Below are 21,667 nucleotides of genomic sequence, written 5' to 3'. Positions count from 1 at the left end.
TGAAGAGTGTCAAGCATCTCTTTCAGTGACTTAGGGTGGTAAATGAACTGGTGTCCTTGCGGTGTTGTATAGTGCCTTTCATGTGGAATGGACTTGAAAGGCACTATATAAATGGATTTCGAGTTAAAGAAGACATATTTCCACAAAGTGAGCACATGCCTGTGAAGTGTGCCAATCATGGTGACAGTAAGTTAGAGTTGGGGGGTGAACTGATGCCCTTGGAGCTTTATATAGTGCCTTTCACTGTGAATGATTTGAAAGGCACTATATAAAAGGATTTTTCCATAAAGAACACATATTTCTGCAAAGTGAATAGAGGCCAGTGAAGAGTGTCAAGCAGGGTTTAGTGACTTAGGTTGGGAACTGAACTGGCGCCCTTCTGGTTTTATTTAGTCTCTTTCATTTGAATGATTTGAAAGGCACTATATAAAACTATTTCTACATAAAGAATGCATATTTCCACAAAGTGAACACTGGCCAATGAGGAGCGTCAGTCATTGTGGCGGTGAATTAAAGCAGGAATTGAACTGGCACCCTTCTAGTAGTATTAAATAGTGCCTTTCATTGTGAATGATTTGAAAGGCACTATATAAAAAGGATTTATCCATAAATACCACAGATTTCTACAAAGTGTGCACAGGTGTGTCAATGATGGTGCCAGTGAGTTAGAGTGGCGATTAAGATGGTGCCCTTGTGATATTTTATAGCACCTTTGATAGTCAGGCATACTGTACTCCCAAGCACTTTCTAAGTAAGTGTCTATTTTTATGTTGCTGCATTGTGAGCTTAGGAAGAGTAACTCAAGCATGAGGGTTTATATAGATAGATAGATAGATAGATAGATAGATAGATAGATATGAAAGGCACTATATAATAGATAGATAGATAGATAGATAGATAGATAGATAGATAGATAGATAGATAGATAGATAGATATGAAAGGCACTATATAATAGATAGATAGATAGATAGATAGATAGATATGAAAGGCACTATATAATAGATAGATAGATAGATAGATAGATATGAAAGGCACTATATAATAGATAGATAGATAGATAGATAGATATGAAAGGCACTATATAATAGATAGATAGATAGATAGATATGAAAGGCACTATATAATAGATAGATAGATAGATAGATAGATAGATATGAAAGGCACTATATAATAGATAGATACTTTATTAATCCCAAGGGGAAATTCACAAGTATTATATATATATAGTACCAAACAATCTGAACACCACCATGACATGCACCATAACATTCTGAAACAAGCTTAATCCGATTCAGGGGGGTGGGGGGAGCCCACCACAACAGTGCCCACTTGCACTCCTGTTCACACAGCACATGCACTGCAGTTGTGCCACTTTGGGTGGGTCGGGGGAGTCAATCCCTACCACGGCTGCCCACATGTTGGCAGAAGACAATTTTATTACCTTGAAGGGTGGGGAAAAAGACAAAAATGGGGTCTGCACGTAAGGAAAACAAGGACAATCTGAGCTTTCTTTATGAGCAGCTGCAAGCCAGGGACTTGTCGGGAGTCCGCGCTGACTTTGTTGTGACCGCGTGGGGCAGTGGATTCGTTTTTACAGATGGCAGTGTGGACGAGCGGGTAATTGGAAAGGAAGTTGGGTACGTGAGCTCCTCGACAGGGACGGCTTATTAGCTTGCTTTCCTGAGCAATTGACACTTGAACCGACTGAACAAACACGACCCGCCCTGAATAGAAGCCTCATTTGTATCCAAATTGCATCGGCGCTCCTGAGGAAATTCACCATCTGAAGTTGTCTTGTAAAGTAACCCTTTGTAAAAACAACAGGAGGAAATCATACATGCGCCTTTCTCCTGCCTCGGCACCCCACGTATGCTTTTCATCTCCTTAGGTCGCTGTGAGCCCCCCGGTCCTGTGACCCGTGGCCACCACGCAAATTACTTGGGCTTACCACGGCGAGATTTACAAATGCGCTGTATGGTAATGTGAACGTGACGCTGCAGATGCTCCCTCTCGCTGTTTCGTCAAACGATTTTCTTTTTTAACACTGAGGTCGCTCTGGATGTGTACTTTGGTCATCCTGCTGTGGAAAGGCGTTCTATTACTTTAGAAAACAATTCCTGCTGTTTCTATGACCTTCAGGACACGGCAAGAAACAAGTCAGTCAGAGCATTTCTTAAACCCTGCAGTCACAATAGAAAACCTGAACCAACGCCAGTCCCATGCCAGTTCACCACAGGCTCACAGTGCCATACACTGGACCAGCCTGGCGCTGTCCATTAGCCACATCTTGCAGACATACAAGGGGTGAGAATCAGGGACACGGCAGAAGCCAGAGCTGGCCTAGAATGCCAGTCCATCACAGGTGACACTCACAAGCTCCGGGCCACCACCAGGGTTCTCAAGTACTTTATATGAACACACACTTTTTGGAAATGTGTGAGGACATCAAAGTATCCGAAGGGGACCCACAGGAACATGGAGTCAACATTGGGGACATAGCAGAAGCCAAAGTTGGGACCGAATTCCAGTCCATCACTAGTCACAATCAAACGTTCTGGGCCACCACCAGAGTTCTCAAGTAGTTTACATGAACACACACATCTTAGAAATGTGTAGGAAAGTCAAAGTGTCCAGTGTGGACTTACAGGAACATGGAGTCAACATTGGGGAAATAGTAGAAGCCAAACAGAATGCCAGTCTTTCACAGGTCACAATCACACGTTCTGGGCCAAGTTCTCAAGTCATGTATGTAAGTAAGCATGCACTTTTTAGAAATCCATCCATTTTCCTACCCGTTGAATCCAAACACAGGGTCCCGGGGGTCTGCTGGAGCCAATCCCAGCCAACTCAGGGTGCAAGGCAGAAACCAATCCTGGGCAGGGTGCCAGCCCACCGCAGGGCATGTGCAGACACACACACACACACACACACACACAGAACAATTTAGAGTCGCCAATGCACGTAACCTGCATGTCTTTGGACTGTGGGAGGAAACCCACGCAGACATGGGGAGAACATGCAAACTCCACGCAGGGAGGACCCGGGAAGCAAACCCGGGTCTCCTAACTGCGAGGCAGCAGCACCACCCACTGCGCCACCGTGCCGTCCACTTTTTAGAAATGTACAAGGAAAACAAAGTATTAAGAAGAAACCCAAATGGACATGGAGTCAGCATCATGGACATGGCGGAAGCCAAAGTTGGGCCAGAATGCCAGTCCATCACAGGTCACACTCACACACTCCGGGCCACCACCAGGGTTTTCAAGTACTTTACATGAACACATACATCGTAGAAATGTGTGGGAAAGTCAAAGTATCCAGAGGGGACCTACAGGGACATGGAGTAAGCACTGGGGACATAGTAGGAGCTAAAACTATCCAGGAGGCCAGTCTATCACAGGTGACACTTGCAAGCTCTAAGCCACCACCAGAGTTTTCAAGTCCTGTACATACACTTCTTAGAAATGTACAAGGAAATCAAAGTATTCAGAAGAAACCCACATAGACATGGAGTCAGCATCATGGACATGGCGGAAGCCAAAGTTGGCCCAGAATGCCAGTCCATCACAGGTCACACTCACAAGCTCAGTGCCACCACTAGAGTTCTTAGATACTTTACATGAAAACACAAATATTGGAAATGTGTGGGAAAATCAAGTTGTCCAGAGGGGACATACAGGAACATGGAGTCACCATTAGGGACGTAGCAGGAACCAAAGCCGGCCAGTTTTATTTTTTAGCCAGGGTTCATCACCTGGCTGGGGTTCAATTGTGATGTTTGTGTCTATTTTGTTATGTTCTTTGTTTCCGTTAATGTTGTTGGTCAGTTACTTTCTATGCATCCTCTTTTATGTTCTGTGTGTTTTGTGGTGGGTCCCCCAAGGGGTGAGGCCACCTGCTCATCACAGCAAGGGACTACCTTCCCACAATTATTAGAACACACACATCTTAGAGATGTGAGAATAGTATCCAGAGGGGACCTGCAGGAGTCCGGGTGTCACCATCAGGGACATAGCAGAAATGAAAGCTGGCCAGAATGCCAGTCCATTACAGGGTCACACTGATACTCCATGGGCTGTTTTAGAGTTTATAGGTACTGTACATGAACATACATGTCTTAGAGATGTGAAATCAGAAGTATCTAGCGGGGACCTAAAGGGACATGGAGTCAGCATCAGGTGCATAGCAGGATCAACAGCTGGCCAGAATGCCAGTCTATCACCAATCTCATTTACACACCATGGGCCACCACAGAGTTTCCAAGTACTGAACATGAACACACACATAACAGAAATGTGCGAAGAAATCAAAGGTAACCAGAGGGGACCAACAGGGATACAGAGTGACCATCAAGGGCATAGCAGGAGCCACAGCTGACCAGAGTGCCAGTCTATCTTAGGTGCCATTTACAAACTGTGAGCCACCACAGAGTGTTCATGCACTGTACATCAACATGCATGTCTTAAAGATGTGAGAGGAAATCAAAATATCCAAAGGGCACCAACAGGGACATGGAGTGACCATCAAGGGTATAGCCAGAGCCATAGCTGGCCAGAGTGCCAGTCTATCTTAGGTGCCATTTACACGCTGTGAGCCACCAGAGTTTTCAGGTGCTGCCCATCAACATGCACGTCTTAAAGATGTGAGAGGAAATCAAAATATCCAAAGGGCACCAACAGGGGCGTAGCAGGAGTACCAGCTGGCCAGAATGCCCGCTTATCACAGTATGCCAGTTAGCCACGTCTTTGAAATGTCTTCAAGTGTAGGAAAGAAAACCACACAACAGCAGCAACTGGTTTTTGATTAAGCAAGTGTTCATAATGAAAAAAATGGATCCCCCACTTGGGACCCCCCAGCCCTGACCCACTGTCTGCAGTCTTTTATGTTTTATTGATTTTTGTTTTTTTTTAAAGGAATATAAATATCGGGTAACTCTCGTTGGGATTCTTACCATAACTGGTTGGCTTGTTGTTTGTTAATTATTGGTTTAACGTTTCTTGATTACAAAGTGTTTTGTTTGATTTCATAAGTTTATTTTCTTGTTTTCGGGCCTTTCCGCGTGGGACGAATGGTAACAAGACTTAATGGGTATAGCGGGAGTCCATTTGTGCCGTCAAAGAAAGCCCACATTATCCGTCAGACATAAACGTCCCGCTGCTGAGCGCGGACTTTCCAAACCAAACGAGACAAAACAAAAAAGAAACTGGGATGTGACTGCCGTCACCTAAAGAAAGGCGGCCGGTCACAGTAATGATATTATGTTCCTAGTTGAAAAGGGCAATTGTCAGACTGACTTTGCACTTGCTGATAGCTCACTAAAAACATTTCCCCAATCTCATTAAATTATTGCAGTCATTTTGAATTTTTATGGCCGTACAGGCTACCGTGTCCCATTTCTTTTCATTTCATTCATTTTCCTTGTATCGATGATTAATGGCCAATGTCGAACGTTAGAGTGAGCAGGCATCAGCAAATGCAAGATCATAATTAGTTTAGCTGACGAGGGCCTCCGATAGCACTTGCATCTGGATGGAAAAATGACCCTATAGGGAACTGGCTGCTCACCAGAACTTTTTAGTGATACATTGTGAAACACCCGATGAATCAAGCGCCCTTTCATTGCCAAGAAAGTGCTCCGGCCTCGAAGCCAAAATTATGTCTGCAGAAAGCTTTCCATTCTAAAGGCATCAGAGCACAATTATAACCATTGTATTTTTCTGGCACCGTAGCCGAGTTCCTACACAACTCTGAAGTTAAAATAAATTAGCTGGATTGTATAAAAGCCTAAAACGCATCATTCATAACGCGGATCGTTTAAATATAACCGTCAGCATATCCGTCGCGCTTATGGCCGGTATACGGTGCTGATCGTATCAAAGTGGATTTTGTTCCCAGTCTTCCAATAGAATTTGGAAAGGAGCTGAACGTCTGAATAAATGGAGGCATTCATTGTAAAGTCGCTCTGCTTGGTCCGTCGACGTCAACGTTCAACTGTATGGACGGCCGCGTGCGCCCATAGGGGCCGTGTTGACATATTGGATTTATTCCAATACAGTTGAGGCTGACAAAGCAGACGTGTCCAGTTTATTGTCGTGTGTCTGCAGTAACAATCAGATTCCTACTTGCATATCTCCTCAGAACACTTGACAAGAATACAATACAAAAAAAATGAAAAGTATATATCGCAATGCCACACTTACGCATAATTACAGCGCCTTCGGACCCCTTCACTTCTTTCACGATTTGTTACGTCGCAGCCTTGTGCTAAAATCGTTTACATTCGTTTCTTCCCTCTCGTCATGCAACCCTCAGAACTCCAGAACGCCGAAGCGAAAACAGGGACTTTCGGAATGATCGCAAATTGCTGAAAGGAGTAAAAGACACAAAAATACAAACACGGCGAAGTAGCCGCTCTGCACTTAAAATTAAGCAGGAAACTGATTTGGAGTGTTTCTGTGGTTCCTTCCCTTGGCTGGGGGTTCAAACTCCTGTTTCCGGTCGTCTTGGTTCATGTTTGATTCTCGTGAATGCGGTCGTTTTATTGTGTTTATGTTTTATGACCACTAGAGGGCACCACAGCTCCCCAAACACAACTGCAACCGACACAAGTCCCGGGTTCAAAGGCAAGGCCTATTACATTAATGATCTTCTTCTATGCTGTTCGTTTGTCTGTGCCTGGGATTTTAAGTCACCTGCAGCTCGCAAACCGTTTGACCGATTGACCTAAAATTTGGTACACGTATATTACTACGTGACATCTACTATCCTCTTATAGGGTGATGATTTTTATTACTCTTTCTATTTTATTTTCTTGTAGAACCAACTCTCTGCAGCTGGGCACATGCGTACGGGTGGCGCTCTCATTCCCTACCACCTTCGCCGTCACTTCCTCTACCTCTTCATATCTTAAATCATTCTTGAGGCAGATTGAAGACTTAAGCGGCAGCTTAAGTGAATAATTAAGAAAAAATACTAAGCAATTGCATCACAAAAACTGACTTAATCAGTTTTAACGTGAAAAGATGCCGACGAAAGAAGAGAAGAAGCGGGCTGCTAGGGCGGAGAAAAGAAGAGCTGCTCAGGAACCTCTGAGCAAACGAATGGTAAACGTACTCAGAATGAGTCGGAAAACTAGGAATGGTCAAGTCAAGGGTATTCACTACACGTTATCGTGCATTACGCTGTTACTGGTAATAGTAATAATATCTGACACGGGCTTCTTTCTCCATAATACACTTCTCTCTTTCTGATGGGAATTGAAGTCCCCCAATTCAACACTGGTTTTCCACTTGTCCCGGTCCTAATATAACTGCTCTTCCCGATGTGACATATAGCTGATATTTTAGGGCAAAGCAACAACAAAAAACATGAAAAGTTTTGTGAAAATCGGTTCCACAATTTTTGTGGTATTAGTGGACAGACAGACATCTAAACGGCTTACGATTTCATTTATGTAGATTGGAGTTTGCCATTAGAGACCGCCGCCGACACATGTGGGTATCTGATTGAAATGGAGGTGCTGGGCATACACTCGATTCTGGTTTTCCGCGGTGGGCTACGTTCCTGAAAACCCCTGCGCATACTGAAGCATCGATCTCATGAGAAAAGTGAGGTTAGGTTCTGGCGGGACTCCGACTCGGTCGGACACAAACGGCCCACCACCTTCACAACCTCGAGCCTCAGTTATGATCCTTCCACAGGTTCACTCTGTTACGAGATTTACTTGAATTTATGTCAAGTTTGATCACCTTGGAGACTCTTCACCAGAACACAGCTGGGCCAATCAGAGGTCCTCACTGAACTATCCAATCGGTGGTAGCGACGTGCCGGTGTGCACAAAGGGGACCTTAATAAACTGTCCAGTCATTTCTGACAGGCACTGCAAACACTGAGGCTGAGGCTTCAGATCCCACTACTGACACCACTGCGTCACTTGACATGCCTGCGCTCCAAGTGTCAGTCAGGCAGCCATTATCCAACCCGCTATATCCAAACACAAGGTCACGGGGGACTGCTGGAGCCAATCCTAGTCAACACAGGGAGCAAGGTAAGAACAAATCCCCGGGCAGGGCGCCAGCTCCAAGTGGAAAACCAAAAAAAAAGAAACATAACCCACTGTATCGAGTCGCCCAGAATAAAGGCGTCAGCCAAATAAGTAAATGTAGTAGTGATGAGTGGTTTGTACAAAGACTTACTGGGAATTTTCCAATCATAGGGAACAATTGCAAGCAGTGGTCTTAATCAGAAATGGGGTTCAACGGTTGACCCACCCACCTCTTGATCCTTTCGATGTAGCGCATGCGTAGCCTCGGACACCTTATTCCTCAATCTCACGTTTCGCCGCTGTGCAAAGAATTTATTGTCCGCCGAGCGTGGCCGCAAGTTAGGTGGGAGTAGACCACTTTTGTAATGGAGGATAACCGAATCTGGGGGATCGGAAACCGCGGGTAGCGGGGATTGACGGTTCTGTAATGAAACAGACGACACTTAGTTGCTGATTAATACATTTTTTTGGGAATCATCCTCTGTTTTACATGTCCATGTTATTTGTCTTGTGTTATTGTATTATTTTCTGTATTGTATTAGTAGGTTTACATTTCTCTATTGTATTATCATATTTGTAAAGGTGTACAATGTTGTCGCAGCCAGTACAATTATTGAGTAACTGTAACTGAAATTAAAATAATATGCGACAGATTTATTATTCTGCCTAATGACGCCTCTGCAGATGTTAACAAACTGCGGGTGAATCAATTCCTGCCTCCACATGGTGCTGTGTCGCCGGCTCCATTAATCAGTTTAAGGTTAATTGTAATGAGAGTCGCCTGAACTCCATTAATCACACTTGAACTTGACCTTCTGGTGGGCACCGGGCTCTCGTAACTCTGCTGCTCTCGCCAGCCTGAAGACACTGAAGTCTGGCGTTGCTGTTTCCTGACATGTCTGATCACCTTTGACTTTTTTTTTTTATCCCTTCCTTCTCTGCCACCCCCCCATCCCTCTCTCTCTAAATCCCCCCCCACCTTCCCCATTCCCTTTTTTTTTGCTTCTTTTTTTTCAGAGGCGCAGAGGATCAGGAGTGTTTTGTGCCAACTGTCTGACCACAAAGACTTCTCTTTGGAGAAAGAATGCAAACGGTGGATATGTATGCAACGCGTGTGGCCTGTATCAGAAGCTCCATTCGGTAGGAAGGACTGATTGGTTTGTTCGGGGGGTAGGGGGGGGGGAGAAAAAAAGGCTTTAAATAAATAAATAAATCCATGAGATCTCAGTGAAGCGGGACAGCTGTGGTCTGCTCTGCTTGTTTGATCAGGACCACTCCCTGGCCTGCAGTTCATTTCCCTGCTGCAGTCCCTCCCAAAGTCAGATGCAATTCATTAACATCCACATTGATATGCACGGAGGAAATGTCTGATATCTCACTCTTGTTTCTTTTAATTAGTTGTTCTGGGTCTAATGAATCAGTGCATTGTACTGTAAATGATGTCAGCATGAAGTCAAAACAGAAGTTAATAGTACGGAGCTTTGTCGTAAATTAACTCCCTCCGAGGCCAAGCCTGCCAGACCCCAGGACTGACTTGGGAAACTCGGCTGCTCGAGTGCCGGGGTGGCAGATGTGGGGATTTTAACAGCTATAAAAATACAACAATAACTTCAAAAAAGGCCGTAAACGTGTAGGCTGCTCCCTGGTTTTGATTACAAAAGGCTCCACACCAGCAGTTTTTAAAAGCAAGAAAATTATATTATAGTAGCAATAATAAAAGCAGTAATAATAATACACGACCAAAGAAAGGCCTCTTTTGGTTTTGGTTTGGTAAGCTGCCTGGCGTAATGGAGTTGGCCAAATACATACCATAATAATAGCTCTTTTATAGTACTAATGATCATTTGTACCAACCGTGATGACAATAACAATGTTTGATGGCCGGGTTGCCCGTAGGTGGCATCACTCCCTTGAACTTTGATCGTCACAAACCGAGACTGACTGAGCAATGAGGACACCAAGAGCAAGAGCAGGGGCAGAAGGGCGCGTTGTGCTTTTTATGTTCAAAGAGCGCGCCAAACAAAGCAAGCAACGTGCAAATTCTTCAGTCCGTAAATAAACAAGTAATCCCAAATTCAAACCGTGCTCATGGAGGGTTAATGGCTCATAAATTAAGAAATAATCCAAAATGGAGCCAGAATCCACATATTAAAAAAAAAAAAAACAAATCGCCAGCCGTGGTGCGTCGCTCCCCCTACAACTGCTCGCCCTCCATGGGTCTGCTCAGGGTGGTCATAGGGAGAACATGCCAAGTGCACACTGGCAACAGCCGGGTACAGGATTTAAACTCAAGCGTAGCAGATGAGCCCGCAATAAACCCGAGAGCACAGAGTGCGCCCACGGGCTTGGCACTGCCATGCGATGGCAGAATCAGCCCTTGTTTATGTCGAAAGAAGTTCACCTTAAAAACGAGTTACCCTCCAAATAAAATAAATCTGCTCTTTTGTTTTGACAAACTTATGAGTTTAAGGGGAAAGAAGTCCGAATACGAGAAGATTTAAGAAAATCAAAAGGATTGCCGGAGGGCCAGCCTGACCAGTTTAGTGCAGCTAGCAAGTTACGTGAAAGTTACGAGACACCAAGGCAGTTTAGGTTTTAATACAGGGTAGTGTTTCAGTGTTGGTCATATTTGAAAGCATTTCACAGTTTGAATATTTGAAGTATTATTTAACGTTTTTATTAGTCTGAAGTTTTTAATATTTTCCATAAACATTAGAGAATGTCATATAGCGTGCACATTAATGGTAATTTCATTCAACAAAAACTTCAGGTAAAAAGATGACATCATTTCTACTATCATTTACTCTTCATTTAAACGTTGCCTTATATTTTTAATTTGCTTGTGCGCATATAGCCTAGCATATAATATTTTATATAGACATCATTGATAAGTTCAGTCAGCAAAAAAGAGAATAAAAATGATAAGAATACAATTTATAGTCACTTGAACCGTTATTTATTCATCATGTGCTTGTGTGTAAATATTTATATACATATTAAGACCGCATATATAAGACATACAATCATTTTAGACAGACATTATTGGTAAGTTCAGTCAGCAGAAATGGAATAAAAAACTACAGTGATGCTATTGATTATCATTTGAACTCTTATTTATTTATATTAACATTATTTATATACTATTAGATTTTTAATTGAGTTGTTTGTGCACATATATGTGTGTGCAGTATATATGTATATATGTGTGTGTGTGTGTGTGTGTATATATACAGTATATACAGTATAAATATATAAAATAGAGAGAGAGAGGTCAAGGCCTTGGAGCCAAACTTTAAACAGTGATGTTGTGGGTTCAAATCCCACCACTGACACCACTGTCTGACCTCCAGTGGGTCACTGCACTTGCGTGTTCTCCAATTAGAGGAAACAAAAGAAATGAAAACACATGTTCTAAATCACCTTGGATGAAAGAGTCAGCCTAAATAAGTCTTCTTCTTCTTCTTTTGGCTGCTCCCGTTAGGGGTCACCACAGCGGATCATCTTCCTCCATCTCTTTCTGTCCTCGTCATCTTGTTCTGTTACCCCCATCACCTGCATGTCCTCTCTCACCACATCCATAAACCTTCGCTTAGGCCTTCCTCTTTTCCTCTTCCCTGGCAGCTCTATCCTTAGCATCCTCTTCCCAATATTCCCAGCATCTCTCCTCTGCACATGTCCATACCAACACCATCTCGCCTCTCTGACTTTGACTCCCAACCGTCCAACTTGAGCTGACCCTCTAATGTCCTCATTTCTAATCCTGCCCATCCTGATGACACCCAATGCAAATCTTAACATCTTTAACTCTGCCACCTCAAGCTCTGTCTCCTGTGCCACCGTCTCCAGCTCAAATACCACAGCTGGTCTCACTACCGTCCTGTAGACCTTCCCTGTCACTCTTGCTGATACCTGTCTGTCACAAATCACTCCTGACACTCTTCTCCACCCACTCCACCCTGCCTGCACTCTTTTTCCCTGCTCTTCCACAATCTCCATTACTCTGTACTGTTGATCCCAAGTATTTAAACTCATCCACCTTCACCATCTCTACTCCCCTCATCCTCACCACTCCACTGACCTCCCTCTCATTTACACACATGTATTCTGTCATGGTGGTCCTACTGATCTTCATTGCTCTCCTCTCATATCTCCACCTCTCCAGGGTCTCCTCAACCTGCTCCCTACTATCGCTACAGATCACAATGTCATCAGCAAACATCACAGTCCATGGGGACTCCTGTCTAATCTCGTCTGTCAGCCTGTCCATCACCATTACAAATAAGAAGGCTCAGAGCCAATCCCTGATGTAATCTCACCTCCATCACTCCTACCGCAGACCTCACCACTGTCACACTTCGCTCGTTCATATCCTGTACAACTCTTACGTACTTCTCTGCCACTCCCGACTTCCTCATACAATACCAGAGCTCCTCTCGAGCCAAATAAGTAAATAATAATAATAATAATATGCATACATAACATCTCATATTATATGTACACATTACTGACAGAGTTCAGTTAGCAAACGCAGAATAAACATTATAACATTATTAATATTCATTTGTACTATTATTTAGTTAGTACTTATTTAAATCAAGTGCTTCTTGGTTGTATGCATATATGAGTGTGTGTGTGTGTGTATATATTGATATATTTAATATAAAACATACATACATATTATTGATAGGTTAATTCAGCAAAAAAAATTACAATATTATTAATAATAATTTGTACAATTACATATTTAGCAAATTATTTTATTATATTACTTTTTTTAGACATATGTGTATGTATACACATTATTGACAGGTTGAGTCAACAAAAGTGGAATAAAAATTATGACAGAATTATAAATAGTAATTTGTAATAATATTTATTACATTGTTTTTATATTGTATTATGATTATGGTTGTCTGTGCGTATATGTGTGTGCATGTGTTTGTATATATATACACACACACACACACACACCTATCCAGATATAAAACATGAATACAGTCAGCAAAAGTAGACTAAAAATTATGATATTATTAATAGTAATTTTTGCTCTTTTTTATTTAATATTTGTTTTATTTTACTGTATTGTATTTTTATTTTGGAATGTGTGTGTGTGTGCACATGTTTGTACATGTTTATTTATAAAATATACATTTGTATATACTATATGCGCACACTATATATCTAAGTACAATGTATATCAATTTATTTATATATATTTATAGATACATGATATATATATATATATTTATGTAGCATATGTACAGTATATGCACATTATTGATAGTTTCAGTTAGTTAAAGCAAAATTAAAATGATGATGACATTGTTGCTAGTAGTTTTTACAATTATTTGTTTAGTATTTAAATCTGCAGTTGTCTGGTGCCCTGCCTGGAGTTTGTTTCTTGCCTTGTACCCTTTATTGGCTGGGATTGGCTCCAGCTGACCCCATGACCCTGTATAGGGTGGTCCAGATCTAATTATGCAATTTTCATTACGCTATAACTTATTAAGTTTATTACATAGAAAATCACCCGAAAAATCCTGGACCAGTGTGCGAACTGACGACTTGGAGAATCGTCTTCACGCCGAACTGGAATCGTCTCCGCATAAATCAAAGTCATCCAGACGATTTGGATCTGCGTTATTAGATCTGGACCACCCTGTAGTTAGGATATAGCGGGTTGGATAATGGATGGATATTTATTTAAATGTTTTTTATTTGGTTGTGTGTGTTTTTTAATATATATATATATATATATATATATATATATATATATATGTGTATGTGTATACATAGCACACACCTTTATCTATGTACAGTGTATATCTATTTAAATAATGTATATTTGCACATTAATGATAGTTCCAGTCCTCAAAAGCAGAATTAAGATGATGATAATGATGATGATGATGGTGACGAGGATGATGATATTATTATTATTGAGTGTCGTCTGCACTGGCCTGTCATCTCAGTAATTCTTCCTTTTCCCTTTTTCTCTAAAACTTGCATTAATCACAAAGTTGTAAGGAACACTGCCACCTGGTGGATCTTCTTATTATAGCATCAGTGTCAGAGTGAGCTCTTCCAAAATTCATTGAATCCTACAAACGTCAAGTTGTCCACCGGCTTGACATCTTTCTATACTTGAGGAACTTCTCTTGATGCTGCACTTCACTTTCTACTTGGCTGCTTTAACTGTTTCTTGCCGCCAAGAAAGGACTGGAGCTTCTTCTTTTCTTCTGAGGTTGGAAGAAGTCGTGCTCTGACATAATAATGCTCATTGCAGTTACATTTGCAGTACATTTAGATGTTCTTGTTTTACTGAGTGAGTGCGGTTCCTTCTTTTAGAGACACGGCCACATCTTTCTAAAACTGCGCAGAAACGAGTAGCAAGATAGTGCGGACAAGTCTGATACTGAAGTCGTCACATCTAAAAATATCAGCAGTTAGTTACGCAGTCCACAGGCTGAAATGATTTTTTTCCTGCTTATGCATTTTACATTCACCCACAAATAAGGGCAGCAATCTAAACGGTTGTCATTTCGAGATGACTGTGATATTCAGTGCACCACATGGGCTCCTATGCACAACTCTGGTTCATCTTTTCTGAAAATGTTGGTCTGCCAGCGTGGAGCTTTTACAAATGTGACCGCATTCAGCACGTTTGATCAAAATGTGCCATCATTATGACCCAAAGCAGTGCTTATGGGAATCATTACGTTGATTTCAAATGGGATATCCACCGCGCCATCAGAATTTTTGAAATGGAAATGTTTAATTGTGTTTTCCCAGCTCCAAAATCTACCAGTAAACTGGGGCCAGTTAATGGTTGTGAGAAGAGTGTGGGGATTGTTAGCACGCCCGATATCACGGTAACAGCATGGTATTCGTGTCATCTTTCAGGAGTCCAACAAAGCTCACCAGTCCTGTCCACTTAATTTCTCCACAATAACATCAGTTTGAGTTGTGAAAGTCCCTAAAGTCTTACTGTCCACCACACTACTTGGTCTCTTATTCCAAGTGTCTAGCGTTCTTTGTGTAATGAAGAACATCCCAATGTTTCCCCTTCACACATTTCCAAATGTCCCCCCGTGTTCTTGCTGAAGTCATTTTAAAGTCACCGTCTCGCCCCACTGGACTCATTCCCTTCATCATTTTAAACACTTCAGTCAGGTCTCCTCTTCATCTCCTTTTGCTCTCATGCTACTGACCGACTCCAGGAATTTTGGAGTTTTCCCCCCTTTTTCGTTTCATTATCGTTGTCGTCATTTTGGGTTCATTTCTTTCTCCTCAAACATGCGAACCTTCACTAATGCTTTTTTTTTTTGTCCCATTCCCTTCTAGACTCCGAGACCCCTGAACATCATCAAGCAAAATAACGGCGAGCAGATCATTCGCAGACGCACCCGAAAGCGCCTTAATGCCGATGCACTGCCCTCAGAGCAGCTGAGCAAGCAGCAGAGGGTCAACAGCGAGGAGCACGTGAACGGCAGCCCGCTGGAGCGGAAAGTCGACGAGCCTCAGCCGGAAATTCATCAGCCTTCAAACCTGGCCAAGATGGAGACGTTCAGCTCAGTGACGAAGCCCCACACGACTCAACAGGCCTTATTAGTAACCCAGACTCTGGAGATCCAGAAAAGGATGCAGCCTTTGCACATACACATAAAAAGTCCTCAGGAAAGCGGTGGAGACGTGGGAAACGGCTCGACGTCCGTAGAGGGCAAAGGAAGCTCAGAACGAGGGAGTCCCATCGAGAAGTATATGAGGCCCTCGAAGCACACCAATTACTCTCCACCGGGGAGCCCAATAGAGAAATACCAGTACCCGCTGATTGGACTTCCTTTTATACACCAAGACTTGCACAGCGACGCCGACTGGCTTAGATTCTGGACTAAATACAAAATGTCTGTTCCTGGCAACCCACACTACTTAAGCCACGTGCCTGGCTTGCCAAGTCCTTGCCAAAGCTTTGTGCCTTATCCCACCTTCGGCTTGCCTCCACACTTTTCAGCCATTAGCTCAGACAATGACATTCCCTTAGATCTGGCGATTAAGCATTCCAGGCCAGGCCCGACGACAAATGGAGCCACCAAGGAGAAGTGCAACGTGCCGACGAATGCAAAGGAAGAGGGGCCGGTGGATGTCGCAAAAACTGAAAAGGTTGACAGAAGCACTCAAGACGAGCTGTCAACCAAGTGCGTTCACTGTGGCATCGTCTTTCTCGACGAGGTGATGTACGCTTTGCATATGAGTTGCCATGGCGACAGCGGGCCGTTTCAGTGCAGCATATGCCATCACTTGTGTGCAGACAAGTATGACTTTACAACTCACATCCAGAGGGGTCTGCACCGGAATATTGCACAGGCTGAAAAGAACGGCAAGTCCAAGGAATGAGCAGAATGCAGCACTTCTTAGCACAATTTTAGAGAAATCAATGAGGCAAATAAGGTTTGTTGCAGCGAAGCAGAAGCTTGTACTGAATTTGCAGGCCGGTACCTTTACCCCCTTAGATGCATTAGATGTGTTGACACTTTAAGAATTGATGAAGCTCTCCATGTATAAGAGGATAGTAGTCACCCGTCCAGTCGTTTTATTCTCTTCTCTTATTCTTTAATACGGAACGTTAAACTCAGGCTCGCTAGTCTGTCTTAAACAACGGTACCATCCACAAAAAAAACACTCCTGTAACACTTTCTATAAATGACTTCTTTTTTTGTATCATAACACAGCGGTTGTTGCAATATAACTAATTGAACACTAATTATCGTACGGAATAGAAAGGAACACATATCATTGCGTAAAGCCCTCAGGGAATTCACCAATACGAACGCTTCGGTAACTTTTCATTTCCAGTGAAGGAAAACACAAAAATGCTCATTTGCATTTTTTCTTTTATTATTATTTGGTCCTTCCTTATTTTCCGGAATTGTAGTTTCAGTGTTGTTTATGCTGATATTTACAGCCCTAAGTAGCATTTTTACGGATTACAAGCTGCTGCCTCCATTGCTGGGAAACAAACCTTATTTTACTACAAATAAAAAAAAAATTAAAAAAAATTGATGCGATAGGGGAAAAAAAAAGATATTTTTCTAATTGTTAATAATGTAGAACATTTCATAATACTGGTGCCTGATATATTGTATAAAAATATTTTCTACTATATACGTATGCAACAAAGAATTTACATCATTTGATCTGGAGCCTACGTTCTGGTTCTGCGTCACTGTTTACATTTTCAAATACAGAAAAGCAAGGTAATGAAGCAAACGTTTTCTTAGGTCAGCTATTTTTATTTTATTTTATTTTATTTTTTTGGCATCAAGATAAGAATTGCAAATATGAAATAAATGGATTTGAGTGTGTGTTTTTTTTTTTTTTAATAAGAAGGAAATGAAAATATTTTTATGCCTAAAAAGAAAAAAAAAACCCAGAAGTTTAGCACTATTCATTCCAAGCAATGTATTTTTTACTCTTACGCTCTTAATACTTATTGTTATGCTTGTAATGATATATATCTGTATGCTCATTTTAATATTCTTTCCCTGCTTTGTGCTTCTGTTGACACATTTGAGAATGAAATCAATGTGTACTGGTGGGGCTTTACGGCAGCAAACACTTTAACTTGCTTTCTTTGTTAGTATTGCACTTCATCGTCACAGCCACACACTCCCAATTATTTCAACTCTGGGCCTTAGCGCTCGGGGCAAAAAATATATTTGAATATTTTACATTGCACCTTTCTAGAATGAACCTCATCCCATGGCGCTTTTACAAGTACAAATGTTTACACGTTTTTTTTTTTTTTTACAGTTTGGGGATGAATAGTAGAAGTCATTCAACTTCAAGATTTCAGTCGGAGTCGGCCGTCACGTGGTTTACAGTTTAATGTCGGGCATGACGTCCACACTATTACGTTTTCTTTTAAAAAAACGGGGACGTTAATCTCCATTTGTATCGACTAGGAAGAGAAAGTCAACGTTTTTAAGGACAGGACCAGAAAATGAGATGCAGCCAAAATACACGCTTAGATTGTCACCAGGAACAGTTTCGAGTCCTGGTCGTGATAGAAGAAATGCTACTCTGTTGGGCCCTTAATAATCGCTCCAGGGGCGCTATACAAATAGCTGACCTCCCCCCAAAAAAAAAAACTCCCTGGGGAACAAATTGGGGTAAGCAGAAAACTGCAAATTCCAAGTACAAAAATGATATGCGGCGAATAAAGGAAAATCAAGCCGTACTTTCAGAGAAGCAAAAATCGAACTCAAAAAGTTACTCGCATAAGTCGTTCATAAAAAAGGAGATCACAAATTTAGTAAACGCTAAATTTAATAAGCGTTAATAAACGCTAAATAAGCTTAGAGGGATATATCCAGCAACTCCGATTAAAGATGGCCTAAAAAAGAAACCCTTCCTCGTAAATAGCAATTGACGTTGTGGCCCACATGACCTTAAAAAACCGAGTAGCATCCCAACAATGACATCACAAAATGGCGAACAAAGCAAACGGTAAATGCATACATTATAAAATAAATTTCATAATATTAAGCAGAAGTCCAATTAAAAAAAAAAAAAACAACTGCTGAAAGATACTCCCGAGGGGGTCTAGAAAAATTAGAAAGTGAAGCCACCTCACAACATCATTTTCACCTTCTGTCCACAGCAGTCCTAAAAATGGAGACTTTTATGGGGCCGTATATTTCTGAAGTTACCTGCATTTGGATGTATGAAAACACACGTAAATGTTGCCATCCTACAACCAGTTTGAATGGATGGACTCTTAGGCAGGGAGAGAGGTCATCAAGTGGTTAGCACCATTCAAGGAGTGTTTCGACCCTTTAGGCCCAACACTCTCCAGCTGGAGGCCAGTCGCTGCCCCTCTCCTCCTGACTTTCCAGCTAAAGTCCCTTCCCCTGAACCAAAGCCAATAGGAGGCTCTTTCCACCCCTTCTCCCAGTTTTTCCCTCATGGCCTCTCACTCCAGTTCTTGTCAAGAGATTCCATACACTGACTGAGCTGGGAATCCCCAACATCCCAGCATGATCAGCCATGTTGTCCAGCCCTTATCCTGGACGAGTTGCTGGTATTTTTTTCTTCTCTGATGCTTTCTCCCAGACCTCTTCCCATGGTGCTGTTTATTCAACTAGGATGATCTTCTGTCCGCCCGTGGACCAAATTGCAATATTTGGTCTTGGAGTTGTGGACATTACCACTTCCAGAAACTGGAGTTTTCTTCCAAGGTCTACCTTCGGGTGAGTTTTGAAAATGCAAACTCTGATTGGTTCATGCTTATCATGTGACCCTTTTCCTGATTGGATTCTGCACGTTACAACGTCTCATTCCCTGACCGGTCACCCTTAACAGAAGAATCCATATTCCATCATAGCAGGCGTAGAGGAGTTGGTTTCATCTAAATTGCATTTTGTCCAGTTTGAATGCTGCAGGCGTGCGTTAAAAGCCAATCGTTTACCGGTCGCTACAGCTTTGTGATAAATCCCGTGGTCGGCGGCATAGTCATACTTTCAAGGAGGACACCTTCTCTCCCTGTTTCCACGTATGCACGCATGTCCAATGTAGGCAAACAGCTATGTCCTATGAATTTCTCGGTCATTTTAGCGTAGGCAGTGATACTTTCGCAAATGATGTAAAAACGTTAGTGTGGCCGGAGATCGTTTTCATCTAAAATGAAGGCGTAATAGTGTGGACGTAGCCTGCTCACTCAGTTTATGGGCATTGAGTAGCCTTGACCTTAGGGGGTGGCCCAAAAAGCTGAAAGGACAAAGCAGTGGTCAGCGAGTAGGTCAAGTGACATTCACGCAGATTGTGTTACTGGCCAATCAGATTGTCACGCTGTACAAGAGAATCCTGCACATCTGCTCGGCCTTTCATCATATCTAAGTGTCTCATGATAACACAAATCATTGCCACAATAGATGTACGCAAATGTTTTCCTTCCCACGCGTTATATTAATATCAGGAATTGTTATTAGGCAGCTAGTTAGGTGCCCATGATGAGGAAATCTTATTCTAATGGGGCTAGAAATCATTAGAAGGAGGCCCGATGTCGCTGACGCTACCCATTTATAGTACGTGTTTTGCCTTTGTGCTTGCATTTTGAGCTTTTTGAAATCGGGGCTACAAGTTTTACATGTCCGGATTAAACATGCGAAAGGCAAATACGAGATCAAAAGGCTCTTAGAAATCCAAAGATGCTGTAAAAGACTGAATGTACGCTAGGCACATTGGACACATCGAAGTTACACTTTATAGGAGCGTTCTAATGTGCCTTTTTAAAAACTCACTCACTCCTAGCTTGAGATTAACAGTGTTTAGTTGTAAGGAGTTTTTACGTTTTTCTTATCGCTTATAAGTTAAGGAGATGTCTTAATATAGAAGGAGGATGTTCAGAATTCAAAAGCAAATTTCCAAAAGCCGTTCTGTCCACACAAGCAATGTTTTCAAATTGAGACTGCGCGTTTAGTCTTGGAAAACGCTTATGCATTTTAAAAATTGATCGAAGGACAAAAAGTCCATATAAAATGCACCATGCTGAATTTATGAGAACACCCAAAATCCTTTCAGTCCATTTTTCGAATTTATACTTGAAATGTGTTTGTTCAGTAACAAAAACGGAAACGTCAATTCTCAAAACTTGTGTCCATGTTTGAGTTGAGCGCTGGATCTGTTCTTTTAGTATGCTTTACTAGCGGGTATAAATAAACGGGGTCGAGAATGTCTTTTGAAAATTCAACGTGGCGAAACACCACCCATGGTGAGACAAAAAGACGTCCTCTTCGATAAAAGCTGTAATTCAGCAAGGCAATTACACAAGAAAACGGATCTCATCTAGGGCTGGTACAACAAGTCCCACCGATACGGAAATCTGTGCACGCTGATTCCGGTGTTCTCCCATTAGCCTCAGCACACCACTGCTGCCTCATGGGAATTGTAGTCTCCACTTCGGGGACCCTCTTCTCATTTCAGTCCCTCTTCTCAATACGACGTACAGCCTACATTTTAATTTGGATCAACAGCAACGCACATACAAAATTACGTGAAAATCAGTCGAGCTGCGTTTGCGTGATTGGCAAACAAACAAACACATGGAAACAGCTGACGGTTTTATTTGTATTTAAGGCCACAACATCCATATTGATGTCTAAAATTTACTCTGTCTGTTCATAAATTAATACTAGAATTTTTACTCAAAATGTGATTCCGCTGTGTGAAATTGCTGTTAAACTCTGTCGCTAATTTGATCAAATTTCCCAAATTTCTCCATTCTGTTTCATGAGTAAATATAAGGATCTGTCCCTGGATTGGGTTCATACAGTATGGCATAGGACTAAAAGTCACAGAGTCGATACACTAAAACTATAAGAACTTTACGAGAATTATATTCAGTTTATAGCAAACCTGAAATTGGAACAAAAGAAAGGAAATTCACATAATAAACGTGTGCTTAATGTGAGAAATTTCGACATGCGCTCGGTTTGTTTTTCAGAAGATATTGGAATTGATCCTCAGAATACGTTTACAAAACAAGGCCATCACGAAATCCATTTGTTAAAACCGCACTCAGTTCATGAGAATTGCTAAACTTCACTCAAGAAAAAAACTCAAAA

At 41.9% G+C, this 21,667-nt stretch overlaps 1 protein-coding gene across 1 annotated transcript; it reads left to right on the top strand.

The window, feature by feature from the left end:
* Window positions 1-1,468: 1,468 nt before the first annotated feature.
* On the top strand, window positions 1,469-16,722 carry LOC120515533 (zinc finger transcription factor Trps1-like). Its single transcript, XM_039736594.1, has 3 exons — window positions 1,469-1,638; window positions 9,059-9,185; window positions 15,390-16,722. Exons 1-3 carry the CDS (start codon window positions 1,469-1,471, stop codon window positions 16,437-16,439), a joined length of 1,347 nt encoding a protein of 448 aa, XP_039592528.1. The 3' UTR covers window positions 16,440-16,722.
* Window positions 16,723-21,667: the final 4,945 nt, after the last annotated feature.

This window comes from Polypterus senegalus, chromosome 15 (assembly GCF_016835505.1).
Source record: "Polypterus senegalus isolate Bchr_013 chromosome 15, ASM1683550v1, whole genome shotgun sequence".
NCBI lineage: Eukaryota > Metazoa > Chordata > Cladistia > Polypteriformes > Polypteridae > Polypterus > Polypterus senegalus.
This window is presented reverse-complemented; position numbering and strand designations above follow the sequence as displayed.

Excerpts from the sequence above, each read along its gene's own strand:
- LOC120515533 (XM_039736594.1), top strand. The coding sequence starts at position 1,469 with ATGGGGTCTGCACGTAAGGAAAACAAGGACAATCTGAGCTTTCTTTAT. Across the intron at positions 1,639-9,058 it reads GTAATTGGAAAGGAAGTTGG|TCAGAGGCGCAGAGGATCAG; the intron begins GTACGTGAGCTC and ends GCTTCTTTTTTT. Across the intron at positions 9,186-15,389 it reads TGTATCAGAAGCTCCATTCG|ACTCCGAGACCCCTGAACAT; the intron begins GTAGGAAGGACT and ends ATTCCCTTCTAG.